The sequence below is a fragment of the Bombina bombina genome, chromosome 4, assembly GCF_027579735.1.
Source record: "Bombina bombina isolate aBomBom1 chromosome 4, aBomBom1.pri, whole genome shotgun sequence".
NCBI lineage: Eukaryota > Metazoa > Chordata > Amphibia > Anura > Bombinatoridae > Bombina > Bombina bombina.
Window position 1 is genome coordinate 659,123,866 of NC_069502.1, and position 23,415 is coordinate 659,147,280.

A 23,415-nucleotide genomic window follows, 5' to 3' on the forward strand; every position below is an offset into this window, starting at 1 on the left:
CGGTCCTTGACAATCTGGCCCCTCCTACCATAGATCGGAAACCACACACTCACCCTTAGCCCTGGAATACTCCTCTGACATGGTATCTATGCAGATGTTCCCATACTGCTGAGCGGCACTGGAGAAAATCTCTGAGTTCAGCTGACTTTCTTTACTACAAGTTCATCTTGAACTCCTACTACTCTGCCCTTAATCTTTATAAGCAACACTACTTCTCTACTCTTATCTCCACTCTGTCTTAAAACCCAAGACATCTGTTCTCCACTTTCAAAACTCTTCTTCGCCCACCCCCACCTCCTAATTCAACTTCTCTGTCAGCTCAAGATTTTGCCAGCCACTTCAATAACAAAATTGATTCCAACAAAAACTATATCAGCTCTCAACATGCTTCCAGCTGCTCACCCCCTCAAAAGCTTGCAATTAACCAAAACCCACAGTCATATTAAATTTAGCTCTTTCACCCCTGTAACTGAGGAAGAAGATTCTGCACTTATACTGCGCTCTCACATCACTGCCCATCAACCCCATTCCCTCACAGCTACCCCCTCCCTCTCTTTTACCCTTACCCCTATACTCACATACATTTTCAACCTCTCCCTCAGCACGGGTATATTTCCCTCATCTCTAAAACATGCACTGGTCACACCTATCCTCAAAAAAACCTTCTCTCAATCCAACCTCCCAATCCAACTACCGCCCTATTTCCCTACTCCCTCTTGCCTCAAAGCTTCTTGAAAAGCTAGTACATGCACGCCTATCCCATTTCCTTACATTACACTCTATCCTTGACCCACTGCAATCTGGATTTTACCCCCATCACTCCACAGAGACAGCAATTGTTAAGATTACCAACGACCTACTTACAGCAAAATTCAAAGGCTGCTTCTCTCTGCTTATCCTCCTTGATCTGTCTGCAGCCTTCGATACAGATGACCAACCTCTTTTGCTCCAAACCCTCTAATCCTTCGGCATTTGTGACACAGCCCTCTCGTGGTTCTCTTCCTACCTGTCTAACCGTACCTTTAGTGTAGCCTTCTCTGGGGCTTCCTATGCCCTGTTATCACTTTCTGTTGTGGTACCGCAAGGCTCTGTCCTCGGTCACCTTCTCTTCTCAATCTACAAATCATCATAAAGTCTCACAGGTTTCAATATCATTTGTATGCCGATGACACTCAAATCTACATCTCTGCTCCAGACCTATCCCCTTCCTTGCTAACCCATGTCACTAACTGTCTTTCTCACATCTCTTTATGGATGTCCTCTCACTACCTTAAGCTAAATCTCTCTAAAACTGAGCTCCTTATCCCCCCTTCTTCTAAAATCTCTACCCCATCTCTCTATAACTGTTGACAACTCCATCATTACCCCTACCCCGCATGCCCGTTGTCTTGGCATCACACTTGACTCAGATCTTTCATTCACTCCTCACATTCAGGCTTTGGCTAAATCCTGCCTCTTCCACCTTAAAAACATCTCTAAAATTAGACATTTCCTTACACAAGACACAACTAAGATTTAAATCCAATCTCTCATCCTTTCCCACCTTGATTACTGCAACTCCATCCTCTCTGGTCTCCCTAGCTGCCGTCTATCTCCTTTACAATCCATAATGAATGCATCTGCCAGACTCATCTTCCTTACATGTCGCTCTTCATCTGCTGCACCTCTCTGCCAATCCCTTCACTGGGTTCCTCTTGCCTCCAGGATTAAACACAAAATTCTGACTCTGACATACAAAGCCCTCAATTGCACTGCTCCCCTCTATATCTCAGACCTTGTCTCCATATACTCTCCTCCCGTCCCCTTCACTCTGCTCATGACCTCCTACTCTCCTCCTTTCTTGTTACCTTCTCACATTCCCATTTACAGGACTTCTCCAGACTGGCTCCCATCTCTGCCTCACTCCACAAGACTCTCCCCTAGTTTTGAAAGCTTCAAGCACTCCCTAAAGACTCTTCTGTTCAGGGATGTATACAACCTACACTAACCTTTCTTAATAACAGTTCTTCTCCTCCATTGCTATCCCCCATGAACCCCCTTAAAATGTAAGCCTAAGAGCCCAACTGCTTGCAAATCACCTTCACAAGAGCTGACTTCAACAGTGTGACTCTAGGCAGGGCCCTCTACCCATTTGATCGCTATATATGCTACCTTGTTTACTGCCTATGTTTATAGCGCTGCAGAATCTGTTGACGCTCTACAAATAACAGATAATAATAAATAAAGGAGAAAACAATAGTGAAGTTCTATTAGGTAAAGAAATATTAAAATTAAAAACCCACAGAAGTGAATGTAGTTTTATAACTTTTTAATGAACTATCACTGAGTTACTTTTATTTTATGTACAAAATTTATAATTTAAAAAAATGTCCTTTTTTCAAAACTTCTGTGCAGCAGTTACCCACTATTTGGTGTGATTTAGAGGTATTAACAATCAAAGTACAAAATGTATGATCTATTTTTCCTATTAAGTATGTCTGCAAAAATAAAAGCTTTTTCTCTCTGTCAAAATGTACTTGCTGTAAGGTCACATTTTTAGTATTATTATTTGTTTTTAATTCTAGTTATTCTTATCTTATTTTCTCTGTATTCTAAAATATTTCTCTATCTGGTCTTGGGCTTTGGTGTAATATTAGGATATAGAACTTAGGATAATGGCAAGCAAAGGGAACTAAATCTGATAATGTCTTACTTGTTGCTAGAATTCATCATCCTTTATATGTTTATCAAAATATATAAAGTAGAAATAGCTGCAAACCTTTGAAAAAATAAAGGGACATTTTTCAGCAAAGCAATCAAGTAGGCAGTTTACAAGGAGTATTGACATCACCCACCAATGATTTTTCACCGAAAACCCCATTGTAACAGAATACAAACAAAACATTAACTATTGTGCTATTCAATATAATCTGTAAATTGAAAAACCAAAAATATAAACCTGCCTAAATCATAAACAATAATAAATACATAATACAATCAATGTGATAATGCGTCAGTAGAGAAAAAGAAGTGGAACCTTGGCTTGCTTCAATAAAAAAACTTTTATTAACAACCTATTGGCGAAACGTACGTCGGATGAGTAACATTGTGACATCACAGAAAGGGTGGTGACTTACATTCTGAGCAATGACTTGGCAGCTGAGAGAATTTGTATTAACGGTCTGTGTATGCAGAGGTTCTTTCTCTTGTTTGATCTCTAATAAAAGCCTGGTGATTGCACACAGTTGTTAATAAAAGTTTTTATTGAATCAAGCCAAGGTTCCACTTCTTTTTCGTGGGTCTCCATTAACCTTTATATTCAGAGCTTGGGTATAAGCTCTTGAATATGTGAGTATGGCCAGTAAAATAATTTATTTTAAAAACTGTATTACAGGACTTTATTATTGTTGTCTCTTATTCATTTGGAGATGCTATTTTGAATCTTCAAGCAACATCTCTACAATTTGGGACTTATTCAGTTTTTTAAAGTTATTTATATCCTTTCAATGCACATTATCACATAATCTGTAAAATAATGGCAATTCAAAGATGTGAGGCAACCAAATTTGTAGCATTTTGCTATTTACCTGTTTTAATGTAACATACAAAGACTCAGATACTACAATATGAAGACAAGTATATAAATATGAGCAACAAAGACCTCCAGGCCCATTTATCAAGCTCCGTACAGAGCTTGAAGGGCCGTGTTTCTGGCGAGTCTTCAGACTCGCCAGAAACACAACTTATGAAGCAGCGGTCTAAAGACCGCTGCTCCATAACCCTGTCCGCCTGCTCTGAACAGGCGGACAGGAATCGCCGGACATCAACCCGATCGAATACGATCGGGTTGATTGACAGCTCCCTGCTGGCGGCCGATTGGCCGCGAGTCAGCAGGGGGCGGCGTTGCACCAGCAGCTCTTGTGAGCTGCTGGTGCAATGTTAAATGCGGAGAGCGCATTGCTCTCCGCATTTAGCGAGGTCTTGCGGACCTGATCCGCAGTGTCGGATCAGGTCCGCAAGCCCTTTGATAAATGGGCCTGCTCATGTCTGATTCCCACAGTCAGAAATCCTCAGGGAAAATATGCATAAAGAGGGAAAGATTCAAATCATAATCTCTTCAAGCAACAGGACTCACAAATGAAAATTGCGTAGTTGTCAAGTGTCAGCATTAGGTTAAACAACACATCCTTTTGACATTGTTCAATACAGCACATTTTTATTGGCAATAATTTAACATATAGAACAACCTGTCATATAATATTTATAAAAGGAAATGCTTAATATTTATGAAAACACAGCAAGTGCTTTTATGGTGCTACCTCTGCAATGAGATTATATTAATGTTGCTTTCACTGATCAATGAAATTGTTAGTGATATCACCTTGTGACCTGGTTGAGAGTAAACTGTTAATATAATTTAAAAACTTACCATTTTTTAAACGTAGTCTTTTCTACTTCAGTCTTTTTCTATAATGAACAAAGCACAAAATAAAAAAGTAGCTTCATCTGAATTTCTGCAGTACATTTAAGCAGCTGAATTGTTCAAGCAATCATATGTGCTCTTTATCCAAGAAAACAACCATATTTGAGGAATATGCAGCTTTTTTTTAACAATTGTAATAATGCTTTTACATTACTTTTTTCCTCTGCATGCAAAAGGAGTTTCTTGCTTCATTATGCACAGATCAACATCGTACTTATTAAATGCTGATGCACCAATGGGATGCGAGCTTAATTACATCTGGATAGGAACAGAAGATAATATGCCTAAGGCTTATAAACTGATTAAAGAGTGCTGCCAACACCTCATATTCAGACTTTAATGTTTGACCCATCATTGGCAAATTGAAAAAAAACTAAATGATACATTTTGGGGAAAAAAGGCAAAAATAAAATAAATCATTTACTTACATAAATACAATGAAGGCAAAAAGCTATAATATGAAATGTATCCTGTTTTTTTTCTATATTTCTTCTAAAAGTGTTTATCATTCCAGCTTTAAAAATAATTTATATTACCGATTTCAATTCAGCATCCTCAGTTTGTTCTTTCTACTGCAGTTTTGCTATTTGGACTGCTGACCTATGTCTGTCTTTGAGCATCTGTCACAATATACAAATATATTTGTTTTTTTGTTTTTTCTAATGCGTTTTTTGTTTTGTTTGTTTTTTAAGATGGCACATTGATGTAATATATTTAAAGGGACAGTCTACTCCAGAAATGTTATTGTTTAAAAAGATAGATAATCCCTTACCAATTCCCCAGTTTTGCATAACCAACACAGTTATATCTTTTGACAGACTTCCATTTTAGCCAATCAGTGCCCTTTCATAATTAACTCCACAGGGTGAACACAATGTTATCAATGTGGCACACATGAAATAACGCCATCTAGCTGTGGAAAACTGTCAAATGCATTCAGATAACAGGCAGCCTTCAAGGGCTTGGAAATTAGCATATGAGACTACCTAGGTTTAGCTTTCAACAAAGAATACCAAAAGAACAAAGCAAATTTGATGATAAAAGTAAATTGGAAAGTAGTTTAAAATTACAAGCCCTATCTGAATCATGAAAGTTTCATTTTGACTAAACTGTCCCTTCAAGTCGTATTTACTCAGTTCTTCAAAACTGTATATTTTTTAAATAAAAAGAACAGCATTTCTCAATCCTTATTTTAAAATTCATTGCATTTTTTAAAATATTTTACTGAAAGTTTCAATGTCAACATCACAATAGCTTGGACTGTTTACTACAATATAGACAAAAACTAAACATTTCTTAATAGCCTTTAATCTTTATCAAGACCCAATTATTTTTTAATGAATAATCCTATGCTAAGCAAAACTACTTTTTATTTTCCTGCTTGTGTAGGCAAATAATTAGCCGCCAGTACATGCCCAGCACATAGCAATCTATGTCTAGGTGTCAGTTGAGCTCAAACAGGCCCTTTGAATGATTTCAATATCAATTTAAAACAAAACACTTTTCAGTTTACATTTAAATCAATCAATCTATCTATCTGTCTGTCTATTTGTCTGTCTGCTTGTCTATCTATCTATCTATCTATCTATCTATCTATCTACCTATCTATCTATCTATATATCTATCTATATATATATTAGTTTAATGTACCCTTAATGTTTTAAAAACATCCCATCTTCCATATGTCCACACTACACATACATTCAAATTGCAACTGCTCGATTCTTGTCTGTGTCTAAATTCTAAGAAATATTAAATTATTTTTGCCTGCTGACTCAAAGTTAAATAATCTCCCCTGGCTTTTATCCAGGCAGACTGTGAGTTCTTCTTTCTTATTAAGGACATAGAAGAAAGGAGAACGGACATCACAGGGAGGAACATACAACTGGGAATCCAATGGCTAAACAATGTATATGTGTTTGAGAAAAATATAAATTAACATGGCTCTTAGTCAATTGAAAGTTATGCACTGTATTTATCCTGGAGCATGTGAGCTGTAACATAAAGCTACTCTAAAAATGTATATTCTGCACATGAAACAGCTACATTTACTCATGTCTAAATTATTATTTTTTTGTTGCCTGAAAAAAATGTCAAGTACAAGCTATTTAAATTAAAGGGACATAAAACCCAACATTTTTCTTTCATGATTCAGAGAGAGAATACAATTTTAAACAACATTCTAATTTACTTCTATTATCTAACTTAATTAATTCTTTAGATATCCTTTGTTGAAGAAATAAGAAATAGAGGGGGACCTCATGTGCATATCTATCAGTTACATCCAGTAAGGTGATCTATGCATACATAGGGGTACTCACCTTTGGCAAAATCACCCTAGTGTCCTAGTAGACACAGGCTGATAGTTTATGGTGTATCAGCTCGCCCACTCCTGAAAACAGGAACGGTCAAAAAGTCGTCCAAAGTTGCAATAAACATCATACTGTTTATATTGAACTATACCACACTGCTCATTTAAAAAAAAAAAATCATCTTTTAATAAAATGTTAAATCAAAACAAGGCATTGAGTATCTGAGGGCATATAACAAGCTCCCCTTCTCCCCTTGTTATACTCACTGCCTTGTTTGTATTTAACATTTTATTAAAATATGATTTTTTAAATGATCAGTGTGGTATAGTTCAATATATACAGCATGATGTTTATTGTCACTTTGGACGACTTTTGGACTGTTCCTGTCCTATCAGGAGTGGGTGAGCTGATACAGAATAAACTATCAGCCTATGTCTACTAGTACACTAGGATGCTTTCACCAAATGGGAGTACCCCTATGTATGCATAGATCACCTTGCTGGGTGTAATTGTAATTGTACCACCAGATGTGCGAGGAGGAGGGCACCCTACTTTTTCAATCACAGAAGAATCTACAGAAATTGATCTACACTTGTTTCATTTTGGGACTTTATTATCACTATTATAATTAATTATATGGTTTTCTGTATTATTTTTTAGCGATAAGTATTTATTGTATTTATATAGAGCGCCTCCTATCAGCTGCTTTGTTAGCTTTTTCTTGTTGAAGAAATAAGAAAGCACACAGCTGAACCAATCACCAGCTGCTGCTGAGCCTATTTAGATATGATTTTCAACAAAAGGAAATCAAAAGAATGATGCACATTAGATAATAAAAGTAAATTGGAAAGTTGTTTAAAATTGCATGCTCTTTCTAAATCATGAAAGAAAAAATTTGGGTTTCATAACCTGTTGTTAAGATAACCCCTTCACACATATGGACGTATATATACGTTGTGCTGTACTTTGGCTATCGTACCGCCTGACGTATATATATGTCTGAGCTTCAGTAAGCTCCAGCACGCTCAGCTGTTAACCCTTTGAGTGCTAACGATGGCTCTTAACTGTCGCAAATTGTCCCAGTCAGGTGCTGACGATGGCTCAGAGCCGTCGCTAGCACTCACCCAACCTGAGGCAATCTGGGGGCTCCCACTGACTCCCACTCCCGCGATCTGGCCTGTATAGTGGCAGGCATCGCCGGGCTTCACGTTTGGCATGGTGACGTCACGTGCAATGACGTGATGACGTCACCGTGCAACTTTATTTAAAGTTGACAATGGACAAGTATAGGGAGATGGGGCATGCTACTTAGAAGCCTGTATCTCAGATATCTAGCAGCTACAGACCCAGAAGACCCACCATTGGAAAGGTAATCACCTAACCTTTCTAATGGTATAAGTCTTGGGGATCTGGAAAAAAAACAGCTTAGCACCCAGGTGGGAAATGGCTTAGCAGCCAAAGGGTTAAGTTACAGCCGAGAGCTGGAGTTCCTGAAGCTCCAGGCATCTTCCGCGTATGGTGGAACCGGAGTGCTATAAGTGCTCTGGCTCCATATAGAAACATAGAAACATATAATTTGACGGTAGATAAGAACCAAAAATTCCCATCAAGTCTACCCATATTACATGTTACTTTTTCCTTAGGATAAACTTATGCATGTCCCAGACATTTTTTAATTCCTTTACGGTCTTTGTGTTTACCACCTCAAGTGGAGGGCAGATGCCTGATCCTTACAGATGGTGACACTGTGTTTGTCACCAACTGAAACGATCTTCTGCTGGTTCCGGTGTAAGGTGTGGGCGGGAGGCGGGTGGATAGCTTAGCAGCGATGGGGGGAGGGAAGCAGAGGGAGTGGGAAGGCCCTACACTACAGATTTTTGTATAGGGACAGGGAGGGATGGGGCAGCTACACTACAGAAAATGGGATGTGAGGATTTGGGGGGCCCTAACAAAGGATCGCGGGAGATGGGAGAGACACTACACTAAAGAAAATTAAAAAAAAAATGTTTTACAGGTAATGGCAGAGAGCTGCCAGTAAGTAAGATGTCAGTTAATAGGTAGAGGGGGGAGGTTTAGAGAGCTATTTGGGGGGATCAGAGAGGTTGGGGTAAGGGGAGATCCTACACTGCAGAAAATATGAAAATATGTATATATTTTTAAAAAAAAAAAAAAAAAAGCCTTACATTTTCATACAGGCAGACTGAGCTGTTTGGGAAGGATCAGGGGTTGGGAAGTGTCAGATGTGAAGTTAATCTCTACACTAAAGCTAAAATTAACCTTTTAAGATACCTAATTAACCCCTTCACTGCCGGGAATAATAGAAGTGTTTTGCGCATCTGCAATTAGTGGCCTTCTAATTACCAAAATGCAATGGCAAAGCCATATATGTCTGCTATTTCTGACCAAAGGGGATCCCAGATAAACTTTTACAAACATTTGTTCCATGATTGCGCAAACAGTATATAAATAACTTCAGTGAGAAACCCAAAGTTTGTGAAAAAATTAACTTTTTTTTTATTTTATCGCATTTGGCGGTAAAATTGTGGCATGAAATATACCAAAATGGGCCTAGATCAATACCTTGGCTTGTTTATTTAACCCTTTGAGTGCTAATGACGGCTCTGAGCCATCACAGAGTTTCTCACTCTGGTGCTAATGACGGCTCAGAGCCATCATGAGCACTCTCCCACCTTGAGGGAGATCTGGGGGCTCCTTACCGCTCCTACCCCGGCGATCATGCCTGTAGAGGTGACGCGCTATGACGTGATGACATCACCGCACAACTTTATTTATACTTAACAATGTTAAGTATAGGAGGAGGGGGCATGCTGCTTAGAAGCCTGTATCTCAAGCATCTAAGCAGCAACAGACCCCCAAGACCCACTGTAATTGCCTAACCTTTCCAACAGTGTAAGTCTTGGGGGTATGTTAAAAAAAAAAAAATCATAGAAAATATTTGCACCCAGGTGGGAAAGTGCTTAGCACTCAAAGGGTTAAATATATATATAGTTTTGACTGGTAAATAAAAAAACACAAGGCTCTATTTCTGTTTAAATGATTGATAGCAAAAATGCTAAAAATTCTCTGGTATTTTGGGCAAGTTTTTCTCTTAAAGTCCCAGTAGTGCAGGGGTTAAAACTAATAAAGAATTATTCAGAATGTCCTTTTAGCTATTTATGTTATTTGAATTAATTGTTAATCAACTTTGCACAGTATAAAGTCAATGCAAAGGAAATTAAAAAAACAAAGGGGAAAAATACAGCCAGATATATTTTTTTGTCAAGTACCTTCACAAGTCAAACAAATATGGCTAATTTTAAAGACAGTAACATTTTTGAGAATAGATGGACTTTTAACTTACTTGGTGCTTACTGATTTTGGCAAACATTTAGAAAAGAAAAGACATCTAGACAGTTGGCAAATAATGAAGGGATTCCTAAGCAATGTCTTAAAACTTTTAACCACCAACAAATTATTAAATATGCAGATGTGCAAATCCATTTTTCATACCAAACCACCCCAATTATTTAATATTGATTTAATATCAAGTTATACTTTAACAAGCGGCAAGTTGTGAAGAAATCATAACTCACACATAACAATAATCCTAGATGTCATTGAGCATCTTGACAAACTCTTTTTTATGAGGTCCAGAAGGTTCAGAAACAGACCAATTTAAAATATATTCATTTCTGGGCACAGGTTTAAATATATGCGACTTGCCTTTAATTCACTTTCTGTAGTTTGTTATTAAGGCTTATAATAGCCCTAGAAGGCCAATAGATTCCGCAGATTACTAACTCCTTGTTAGTAATGTCTTTAAATCTTCTTGGAACATTTTGTTTTCTATAATTAATGAAAGTATATCTTTTTTAGTTGGCATTACTTTTGTAAAATAATTAGATTAAATATAATTTATAAAGGTAATATAATTTAGATTTTACATTTAAAGGTTTGGAAGCATTAACTATAAGTCTGACTTAATAAACTAAGATAAGTAAATAAATAAATAAAGAAAACATTTTATAAAAAAAAATATAATTATATGCCATGAGTTTTAACTATTTTAAAATAATAATTGATTACATTAAAACGTTAAAGTGGCATAATACTCATATGCTAAATCACTTCAAAGTGATGCAGCATAACTGTAAAAAGCTGACAAGAAAATATCACCTCAGCATCAGTACGTAAAAAAGGAAGATATTTTACCTCAAAATTTCTTCAGCTCACCAGAGTAAGTGCTGTGTAAACACTGTGTTATACTTCAGCTGCTGTCCAGCTGCAAGTTGAAACAAACAAAAAAAAATAGCAAATCAGCATCAGCAGTGCTGAGGTAATGCTTTGCCTTTGCTGTGATCTCATGAGATTTCACTGAAATCTCATGAGATTTCATAGAACTTACTTAAACTGAATAGAAAAATAACATGACTGTGCCTGCACATGACAGATGCACACTCCCTAGCTTGTCCTGGGACAAGCATCCTGACTGACTGCTTAAAGTCTCTTTACAGTGGATGTGAATACTTATATATATATATATATATATATATATATATATTATTTGTACATTTTCATTATATTTGTGTGTAATAACTCAACAGTCTATAAAACCTAATATCATTTAAAGATTTTTGCTTTTACTGATATTTGTGTTAAAGATAATTTTTTTGCAATTGTGTATATTTTTATTTAATTCAATTGAATGATTGAAACGGAACAAAACAAATTTTCTATCTGTTTATAAGAATGCAGATAATGATTTTAGAAGAATAAATAAACTTTAATAAAGGTGCAAACAAAAGTAACATTAACAATATATATTTTTTTAAACTTCAAACCTCTGTGACCTTACAGATTGACATATCAATTATAAATAAAAGGGATTCTGAGCACATTATGTGACACCAGCCATTTCTGGAGTAGACATTCTGAACCTGAATGTCACTCTTCTCAACAAAGCTGATGTCTGCCTGCTGAGGAAATTACATTTTACCATCTTTATATTTCTGCAAGAAGTGCACATTAAATTCAACACTGCCACCTAAAATGTTGAATCTATCTTAAATATATGCTGAGAAAAGGTATCATTAGGGCATTTCTTAATTATTCAATTTAGTAAATATATAAGCATAAATAATAATTGTGGCAAAATTCTTGGGGAGGGCAAAATTCAAATACAAACACACTAACTAATTTTAGAGTAGATAAAACAAATACAATATCATTAAAATGTTGCAACTCTATAGTTGCAAATTAAATATTTGTCAATTTTAATTGACCAGATGATATCTTGATGGTTATATATATATATATATAGTTTACTAATTATACAGCTTACATTGTCACATCTATTTATAGCTTTTTTCCTAATATATGTAATAAAATTACATATTTTCTAAATACCAATGTAATAAAGTGCACTCAGTAACTATATATCTAATTGATATGCCTGTCCTATTACTAATAGTGAGACAACTTAATACAGTTACTTTTGATTTGCCTTAAACACTTAATTTTATTGGATGTGTAAATAGCTGCAGCATTAATATTTTAATAGACTAGAGGAGCAAGTGATAGCTATAAAGGCTACCTATCTGTGATGGAATAAACATGTTAAGATATCAGATAACAGGGAAGATATTCACAAGTACTTAACAAAATAAATCATTAAATGCCCATCCACAGCATTTCCTCTACATAGGTGTCACTCTCATTTACACAGACTAGATCAATGACTTTTACAGATTTGTAATACAGTGTACTATATAAATATATATATATATATATATATATATATATATATATATATATATATATATATATATATATATAAAGTGTTTTGGTGCTATAACGTATAGACAAGAAAAGACAGTGAATAATATAATTTGTGTATGTTTATTTAATGGTAACAAGGCATTTTTTTTGCAAACTTTATGCTAATGATAACGAGTGTTTATAGAATACCTATATTATTTTTTAATGGATTTATGGATATCATTGGCACTTTCCATGTTGATGCCATTAGTGACATCATCATCAATATATCTTCTCTGGAATGGGAATAGTACTAAAATGTAACAATTTTTTTACTGTGTGTTTGTTTTATTTAAAAATAAGATTATGCTACAATGACTGCCTATCTTTTAAACATAAAAAAACCTTTAATTAACCCCTTAAGGACAAGGCCATTTTTCAATTTCTTTCCCTTAAAGACCAGGGCTTTTTTTTACATTTCTGCGTTGTTTGTGTTTAGCTGTAATTTTCCTCTTACTCATTTACTGTACCCACACATATTATATACTGTTTTTCTCGCCATTAAACAGACTTTCTAAATATAACATTATTTTCATCATATCTTATAATTTACTAAAAATAAATTATAAAATATGAGAAAAAAATGAAAAAAAATAAACTTTTTCTAACTTTGACACCCAAAATCTGTTACACATCTACAACCACCAAAAAACACCCATGCTAAATAGTTTCTAAATTTTGTCCTGAGTTTAGAAATACCCAATGTTCACATGTTCTTTGCTTTTTTTGTAAGTTATAGGGCAATAAATACAAGTAGCACTTTGCTATATCCAAACCACTTTTTTTCAAAATTAGCGCTAGTTACATTGGGACACTGATATCTTTCAGGAATCCCTAAATATCCCTTGACATGTATATATTTTTTTTTAGAAGACATCCCAAAATATTGATTAAGGCTCATTTTGGTATATTTCATGCCACCATTTCACCGCCAAATGCGATCAAATAAAAAAAAATTGTTCAGTTTTTCACAAATTTTTTCACAAACTTTAGGTTTCTCACTGAAATTATTTACAAACAACTTGTGTAATTATGGCATAAAGGGTTGTATATGCTTCTCTGGGATCCTCTTTGTTCAGAAATAGCAGACACATATGGCTTTGGTGTTGCTTTTTGGCAATTAGAAGGCCGCTAAATGCCACTGAGCATCACATGTGTATTATGCCCAGCAGTGAAGGGGTTAATTAGGGAGCATGTAGGGAGCTTCTAGGGTTAATTTTAGCTTTAGTGTAGTGTAGTAGACAACCCCAAGTATTGATCTAGGCCCATCTTGGTATATTTCATGCCATCATTTCACCGCCAAATGTGATCAAATAAAAAAAAAAATTAAATTATTTACAAACAACTTGTGCAATTATGGCATAAATGGTTGTAAATGCTTCTCTGGGATCCCCTTTGTTCAGAAATAGCAGACATATATGGCTTTGGCGTTGCTTTTTGGTAATTAGAAGGCCGCTAAATGCTGCTTCGCATCACACGTGTATTATGCCCAGCAGTGCAGGGGTTAATTAGATAGCTTGTAGGGAGCTTGCAGGGTTAATTTTAGCTTTAGTGTAGAGATCAGCCTCCCACCTGACACATCCCACCCCCTGATCCCTCCCAAACATCTCTCTTCCCTCCCCCACCCCACAATTGTCCCCGCCATCTTAAGTACTGGCAGAAAGTCTGCCAGTACTAAAATAAAAGGCTTTTTTTTATTATTATTATTATTATTTTTTTTTAAATATCTGTCTAGCTGTGATGGACCCCCCCTTAGCCCCAACCTCTCTGATCCCCCCAAACAGCTCTATAACCCTTGCCCACTACCTATTTGCTGCCATCTTGGGTACTGGCAGCTGTCTGCCAGTACCCAATTTGCCTCCCAAAAATGTTTTTTTTTTTTAAATTTTATGTAATTAATTTTTTTCTGTAGTGTAGCTGCCCCCCATCAATACCCTCCTCCCTCTCCCCCTCCCAGATCCTTTTGAGTGTTATTCCCCCCCCTCCCTCTCCCTGTGTCCCATTCACTCATTCATTGGTGGCAGTGGTTGTTGCGCAATCGCGAGCACACATGCGCGCGCACTCCCTGCAGGCCCACAGCACGCTCCCGGCACCCGCCGTGCACATTCCACATTCAGGAACCAGATGCCGAGTAGAGATGGGCCGCCCACCCGCCTCCCTGCAGGTGCTCCCACCCACCAATGATCGGGCCCATCGCTACCGGTGCAGAGAGGGCCACAGAGTGGCTCTCTCTACATCGGTTTTGGAAAAAAGGTATTGCAGTGATGCCTCAATATCGAGGCATCACAGCAATACCTTGAAAGCGGCTTGAAGCGATCAGGATCGCTTCCAGACGCTTTAAACCCTTATGTCGTACAGGGTACGTTGCTGGTCTTTAAAGACAATTAGGGACAGTTATAAATATGTCACTAGAGTGTGCGTCGTTAAAGGGTTAATGTCAACAATTAATGTCTTACTTAAGTGTTCAATAAACAATACATTACTATTTCTGTGGTCTCACTTAATAGGTAATTCTGAATAGACTTGTGCAGCTTGGAAAAACTTGTTTCGGTTCGGATCGATTCGGATCGATTCGAATTTCGGTTCGGATCGATTCGAATTCAGAAAAATTTGAATGAATTCGTTTTGGATTCATTCGGATTCTTTCGGATTCGGAAAAATTTGATTCGGTTCGATTCGATTCGATTCGGTTCGGTTCGAATCGATTCGGAAATTCGGAATTTCGGTAAGTGTTAGGTGGGATGTGCTGTGTATTACACTAGTATTATGTACTGTATATTAGGTTTAACCCATAGCAGAGTGATAAAACCTAATATACTGTACAATACTAGTGTAATACACGGCCATCCGAATCTACCGAATACATCCGAATTGATTCGGATGTATTCGATTCGATTCGGATGTATTCAATTCGATTTCGTATTTATTTGGTAGATTCGGCAGTATTTTAATTCGGAAATTCGAATCGATCCGAATCTCCGAATTTTCCGAATTTCCAAATCGATCCGAAACGAATCGCACATGTCTAATTCTGAAATTAAATGGCAGTCTAGTAAACTTCTGAATTGAAACTTATTGCTGTAACAAGGTTAAATGTATGATCTTATTAATTAATGTGGTGCAGTGTTTAATACTGGAATATTCTGTTAATGACTAAACATACCTGTGCATTTACCTTTGCAAATTTTAATGAGAACTTGTGTGATATTAGGGTCGATTCAATTTTTTCTGAAATTCTTGTTCAATATTGAAAAAACAGGATTAGGTAAATCACTGAGCTTGATATCCATCAATCTATGATGCAAAACAAAAAACAGAAACAGAGGCGCCACATGTGTAGATCAATATAACCAGAATTCCAGTAAAGGAGTAGAATAAGGGTACTCACAAACGAGGCGGCACTCTCTTGTGCCAGTAGAGGCAGGCTGGTTTTCAACAGCAAACCAGCTGGCTGTGTGTCTCCCAGATCAATCAGGAATGCTTGTCTCCTTGGTGTCAAACACCGGCTAAAATGGAAGGAGGAGGGAGGGCTATAGTGCCCTTAGGTTACTGTGATGGGGATAGTAACACCAACACCAGACTTATGTAAAAGTATAAAATCAGTCTTTTTATTATACACAATAAAAATACCAAATGGTATAACAGATTACAGCTGGGTGATGACAAACTATCTCCCCATGAACCATACAAGATAGCGACGCGTTTCTCGGGGAACACCCCGTTTCCTCAGGCTTGTATTGATTGGGTTGCATATACCATCTGATTTGTATATATTTTATATTTTTATTTTATATTGTTCATTTTTCACAATTTATTATTCATGCTGGCATACTAGTGTAAAATATTGTCATTTGTACCTATGCCAGCCGTTTCCTATATTTTCATTCACCAATATTGTATTATTATCTACACCTGATTCTAGCGCCTCCTATAGGAGCCCAGTGATAGTATTTTCACGGTGACTCCCGTTCAGTATATCCATCAATCTCCATTTCACTTCAATGGCATGATTAACAACAGATATTGACTGTGGAAACCAGAATAGGTTAATAACGTTAATGTAGTCCATGTGTATGTTGTTGGATAGAGTGGTGTTAAACAATATGAATGCTATATAAATAAATATATATATATATATTTATTTATAGGCATGATGGATAGACTGAACATGTTTTTAAACTTTTATTATTTTATAAGTATTTTAAAAAAACTTATTTTCCATAAAAAGAAAGTAGTCCCAACTGATATCACCCTTTTCATACTTTGTAAATAGTGAAACCACTGATTTACAAGGTTTAAAATATTGCCACAAGTTGCAGACCTCACTGTACAGAATAAGTTTGGTCTTTTTTGAATTTCTCTGATATTAAAGGGACATTAAACACTATATAAATGCTAGACAGAATGATGTATTCAAAGAAAATATTATTCTGAGAATAATATGTAGATCTATTTTTCAAAGTTTCAGTAGCTGTTTAAATATTAACAAAATAAGTATAAAGCGTTATTGCCTATAAAACAATAAGAGCTGTCTTGTTGTAACTTAGGTTACCTGCTCTGTGGTGGACAATTAGGGACAGTTATAAATATGTCACTAGAGTGTGCAGCCAATGGCTGTGTGGAATATAACAGTGATCTGCACTTCCTTTTCTAACAGGAACTGAAACACTCATCACAATTTCAGAATGGAATTACAGGAAAAGGGGACAAAATAAATAGTGAAAGTATACTGCAGAGTTTTTTTTATATATATGATTTATCATTTTATATTACCATCTCAGAGTGTTTAGTGTCCCTTTAAGGGGATGGTGACACTAGGTTCTACACATGGTAAATTGAGTTTTTTTAAAACAATAATTTTTGTTTCCTGTTAAAAATGGCACAAATGATCTCAGTTGCCAATAAACTGGAGGGAATGACACACTGTTAAATCCCTATCACAAAGTTGCAATTGTCCCTACAAAGTCCATTTAAAACAATATTTATGTAAATTACTATCATGAGTTATTTAGCAAGAAATACAAACAAGCATTTTAGTATAGTTATTTAGTTATACTTAGTCAAAATAAGACTTTAGAGAAGGGAGCCTCTAGCACATTTGTTACATTATTGAAAAAAAAAAAAATTGAAGTAACAAAACATATTCAAATATTAAATTTGAAACTTAACTTTTATTTAAATATTTGTAAAAAAAAGGATCCTGACTGTAGCCAGATCAAACGCTAGTAAATATAAACTGCTACACTAGAGATCACTTAATCAGGAACAGGGGATGTCTTATTAAAATTTATAAATTGCTGAATGTGAGATTTCCCAACACTTACATATATCATGTATTTCTTATATTGCATCACTTCACATATGTGATTATATGGTTGATATCATCCTCACCTTTTAGAATGCAATTGCTAAACACAATTTCTAGATATTACGATTGGGAATTTGCTATTCTTGCATTTCCTGAAGATCTTGTTAGATGTAAAAGATATAACATATATACCTATTAAATACATATACAGTACATGTATGAAATAGTTTTAATGAATCTAGACCATAAATTCATATATAAAACTGGTGTCTGTTGCTATTTCAGAGTGTAACATAATAGAATTATTCCAAATTATTGTGGAATATCCATAAACATAACTAAAAAAGGCAAGTTTTCCCCGTTATCAAGTCCCTTTAGGTGTGAAATTTGATAAGTGTAAAATTGTCCAAAAAACCTGTTGAAAAGTATTGAATAAATTGATTGTGATCACCAAAGTCAATGCTGTCTATACATTGTATAAATGACTTTTCCAGTATCAAATCTGAAAATAAAAATGGTGTTATCACTTGCATTGCGATTGTTCTTAAATTGAAGAAGGCATATTGGGAGCTGAAAAACATCCAATAAATATGATCAACAAGATAGGAATTTACCCCATAGACTTGAAACAAGATCTTAAGAAGTAGTATTTTATACCAAAGAGCTATTTGTGCGTTTGAACCTGCCTCAGTGGTGGTGGGTAAATATTTAGCCATGTGCCAGCCAGCATGCTAGCTTAGTAAATATTGATTTGCCAATTCAAAACTGTCATAATTGCAATATTTAGCAAAAGCATTATTAGTTCCCTAACTGTATATTTGTCAAAATTTAAGCAAAACTATTAAAGTGGTTTTAAATGTAAGCATGGTAGTACTTTTTCTAAGAGCCTGTCCATGAGATAAAAAAATAAAAATAAAAATAAATGAATCTATCATATAACTCTGACATCCATAACATTACTTTGGGTTTTAAAGGGGGGTTTAAATATATGTTAAGAAGACATCTCTTGAAATTTTACATGTCCTATTACCTTCAGAGGGCCTGGAGCAAAAGCCATCATACTTAAAGGGACAGTAAAGTCATCATTAGACATTTGTGATTTAGACAGAGCATACAATTGTAAACAACTTTCCTATTATTTAATTTGCTTCCTTCTCTTGTTATCCTTTGCTGAAAGGTTTATCTAGGTAAGCTCAGGAGCAGCAAATAACCTAGCTTCTAGCTGCTGATTGGTGGCTGCATATAGATACCGATTCTCATTGGCTCACCCATGTGCTCAGTTAGAAACCAGTTGTGCATTGCTGCTCCTTCAACAAATGATACCAAGAGAATGAAGCAAGTTTGATAATAGAAGTAAACTACAAAGTTGTTTAAAATTGTATGTTCTACCTAAATCATGAAAGAACATTTTTGGGGTTTTATGTCCCTTTAAGTATAATAATATAACTGACCATCTAATAAGCTACACAGTGATGGCCTAGATCAGAGCAAGAACTAATTTAATTTTGCCCTTAATTGGCAACATCAAATGAGATAAGTAATATGAATTCCAACATGCTTTTCAAGTATTGTATCCCTGCACCTGGTTTTCAAATATTTGTAAATATTTTGTGCATCAGTAATTTACAAAGTAGTGTTTAATTACTGATATATGTTAGGAATATATAGAAAAATTATTTTAATGTCCATTTAACTGCTTTTCTAAAATCAGTGGAGGAAAGAAAAAAAACAGGGGTTGTGAAACAACTTTCTATTGAAATTGAAATATTGATATTATCCTGCAATGTATGTTTTTGTTTAATACAATATAGTTTATATGCATTCAGTATTGCAAACATGAGAATGTATTTTTCTATTTCTCCTTTTCAGTATTTCACAAAGAAAAACCAGTGAAAGAAGAAAAAATTGAAAAAATTACACACAAAAGTATGTATAACATTATGTACTATTCTTTACAATAAAAGAGAAAGTCTGACGGTTTTACTGCTTTAGTTCATATGTAAATATTATGGGCTAGATTACAAGTGGAGTGCAAAAATGTTAGTACTGTTGAGCGCTAACAATGCTCAAGTTAAATCAATAACGCCCCTATGTTTGCTATGGTATTACGAGTTAAAAGAAAAAGTTATTAACATCTGGAGGTCAGGTAACACAAGCTCACTAACTCCCTTTCCCCATAGACTTCTATAGGGCACACTAAAAAAGCCTTTTCTTTCTTTTGCTGGAGCACTAACTTGAAGGTGCGCTGTGACTAATTGAATTAATAGATTTAATGGATTTTACTTATGATAACCTAAGCATTCATTTTCCCTATTTTTCCCTATATCAAAGTTATTATAATAATTTTGCAATCCTTTATTGCACTAACCAGTTCTCAAGATCATTTACAGCCAAGGAATGTAACCCCTAACCCTAATTTTAGCATTAACTTGTAACTCTAATCCTATACCATCACTCTAAATCCAACAACCTGCCATTTTGAACATTATTGAAATGATAAAAACAACATTTCAATGGCTTATTTTAATAGGTAATTTTTTAAATACCATTTTGGAATCAACATTTTATTAAGGAATCTACACAGAGGTACCACATAGATGTGCACCCTGTTGGTTGCAGCACATTACGATTCTTCTAGAAAATCCAACACTCCTGCAACATAGGGACCATTGAGAAGCATGTTATCATACAGATTACCTAGTACAAGCTTACATAGTAGCTGCCTTTCTAGAATTTGACTGTTTTCTATCAGCTGAAGATGAAACAGTCTATGATTAAGCTATCAGCTGCAGATGAAACAGTCTATGATTAAAGGGAGAGTCAACAACAGGTTTTTTGTTGTTTAAAAAGATAGATAATCCCTTTATTACCCATTCCCCAGTTTTGCATACCAACACAGTATATTAATATACTTTTAACCTCTGTGATTACCTTGCATCTAAGCATCTTCTGACAGCCCCCTGATCACATGACTTTTATTTATTATCTATTGAATTGCATTTTAGCCAATTAGTGCAGTGTCTGCCACAAGTCACGGGCGTGATTACAATGTTATCTATATGGCTTACATGAACTAGCTCTCCCCTGTTGTGAAAAGCAAATAAAAAAGCATGTGATTAGAGGCGGCCTTCAAGGGCTTAGAAATTATCATATGAGCCTTCCTAGGTTTGGCTTTCAACTAAGAATACTGAGAGAACAAAGCAAAATTGGTGATAAAAGTAAATTGGAAAGTTGTTTAAATTTACATGAAAGTTTTTTTTTTACTTTTCCCTATAAAGGGCAGAATTACAAGTGGAGCGCTATTTAACTCACTCTCAAGAGTTAATTGAGCTAGAAGTAAGCTTGAGAGACCATTTTGTATAAGATAAGGAAGTCTGGTCTTTCTGAAGACTCAGCCTATTGTAATGGTTTCTTAAGAACAATGATTGAGGTTTCAATAAGGAAAACAGCTTGTTCAAATACAAAATAAACCTAAATGAGCAACGTGTTATGCATTTAATACGCTGCATCTAATATAGCAAGTGACTGGAAACACATTACTAGGAAACATATTTTACAGTACAGTTTATATAAAATAAATAAGCAAAAACAATACATTTTACTTGGAGGAAATAATTTCTTAAGTAGAAATACTCATTATATTTAGGGATGGGCAAATGTGTTTATATTCAAATTCAAATGTTAGAACAAATGTTATTGTAGAAATTCGATATTCATAATCGAATGTTAAGAACGAATGTTCTTAAAACTTCTGTAATCAAATGCTATTTACAGTTTTCGAATGTCACTTTCGAATTCGAATGTTTATAATTAGATTGAATGTTCACAAATTTCGAATGTACCATTCGATTTAACAAATACTAGTATGTATGGAGAGAGTGGTGTGTACTCAGTGGACACACCACGCCCTTAGGGGGCGCTTCCTCAGTTTTAATATAATAGGTGATATGGTAGTGCTTGTAATGTCTCAACAGAAAAAACAGGCCTAAATCTAGAAATATGATAATAGCAACAATAATAAAACTATAAATAAAACCCTAAAAAATCTAAAATGTGGACATAAGTAAGTAACCACAATGCTGAAAATGATAATAGTAAAAAAACTATATATATATATATATATATATATATATATATATATATATATATATATATATATATATATGAGAATATATATATATATATATATATATTACTGGAACTTAACAAATACTATTCAGAAGTTCATTAGTTCTTGTGATAGGGAATTTAGTAAATTGATACATAATAGATACAAATATACCTTTTTGAATGTTTCTATTTTGAATATTACATAATTTAAATATTACATTTAAAGAAAGCATTAGAAATACTATTACAAATATATAAATTCGATTTTTTTCCAACTCGAATATTAAAGAAAGCATTAGAAATACTATTACAAATATATAAATTCGATTTTTTTCCAACTCGAATATTAAAGAAAGCATTAGAAATACTATTAAAATATATTAATTTGAATTTTTTAATTCAAATATTGCATCATTCGAATATTACATTTAAAGTGAGCATAAGAAATACTATCACAAATATCTAAATTCAAATTTTTCGAATTTGAATATTGCATAATTCTAATAGAATTATTAGAAAATTCTAATTGAATATTACATTTAAAGAAAGCTTTAGAAATACTATTACAGTAAAAGAATGTTAGAATGTTGTACAAAAATTCGAAATTCGAAACGAACAAACAAATGTTTTAAAATACGTTTAATTTTTTTGAATGTTGCGAAACATTCGCCCATCCCTAATATATTTTGTATTTAAAAGTCACATATTGGAATCCCTTCTTATTTAGATACATTTACTGTGTCATTTGCAGTTTCCTATTACTGACTGTTCTGATTAGGACAGAGTCATTTCCTGGCATACAGATAAACTAGGTGGAATTTGAAGAGCCTCACATTCATATGAAGTGAAACTGTCCAAGCTTTCAGCTCTCAGAGAGCAACATGCGTTATCATAATCAAAATAGAATGGGCATGTTCAAGTCTTGAAGCAAACCTGAGTAATGTTGTTTCACAGTCACAGATCAGGATCTCAAAAGTTCCACTGTGCTTTTCCATTACAGTACTAAAAAAAGATAACTTGCTTTCTTATCCAGTGAATTGCTTTTATTGTATGCAAATGAAGGGCATCTTTATCTGCAAGTTAACATGTTTAATTATCAATGAGACATATCTAAAATTGTAACTAAAATGAAGCAAAAATAATTCTTATTTGCCCTTATCAAACACTTTTTTTCTTCTTCTCAATTTGTAGCACTTACGTAAGTGTTCTTTATATAGTCATCATAATTAGGAAAGTCTGTGACTCTTGAAGTGTGCAGTAGATTAGCAAAAATTAGCTATGTAAAATAAGTGCCTATGGGGACAGAATTGTAATTTTCAAATATAAAAATAAAATATTCATTATCCAACACTTTTATGTCTATATATTTATACCTTTTATAATAGGAATATTAATTTGAAAGGTTG

At 34.6% G+C, this 23,415-nt stretch overlaps 1 protein-coding gene across 50 annotated transcripts in view; it reads left to right on the plus strand.

Annotated features, from left to right (window-relative positions):
- TRDN (triadin) overlaps positions 1–23,415 on the plus strand; it is a 950,114-nt gene that overhangs the window by 182,554 nt on the left and 744,145 nt on the right. For all 50 annotated transcript variants that reach the window (XM_053710723.1, XM_053710722.1, XM_053710726.1 and 47 more), the window contains exon 7: positions 19,769–19,825. In XM_053710723.1, coding sequence (XP_053566698.1) covers positions 19,769–19,825 — 57 coding nt within the window. The remainder of the gene's footprint in view (positions 1–19,768; positions 19,826–23,415) is intronic.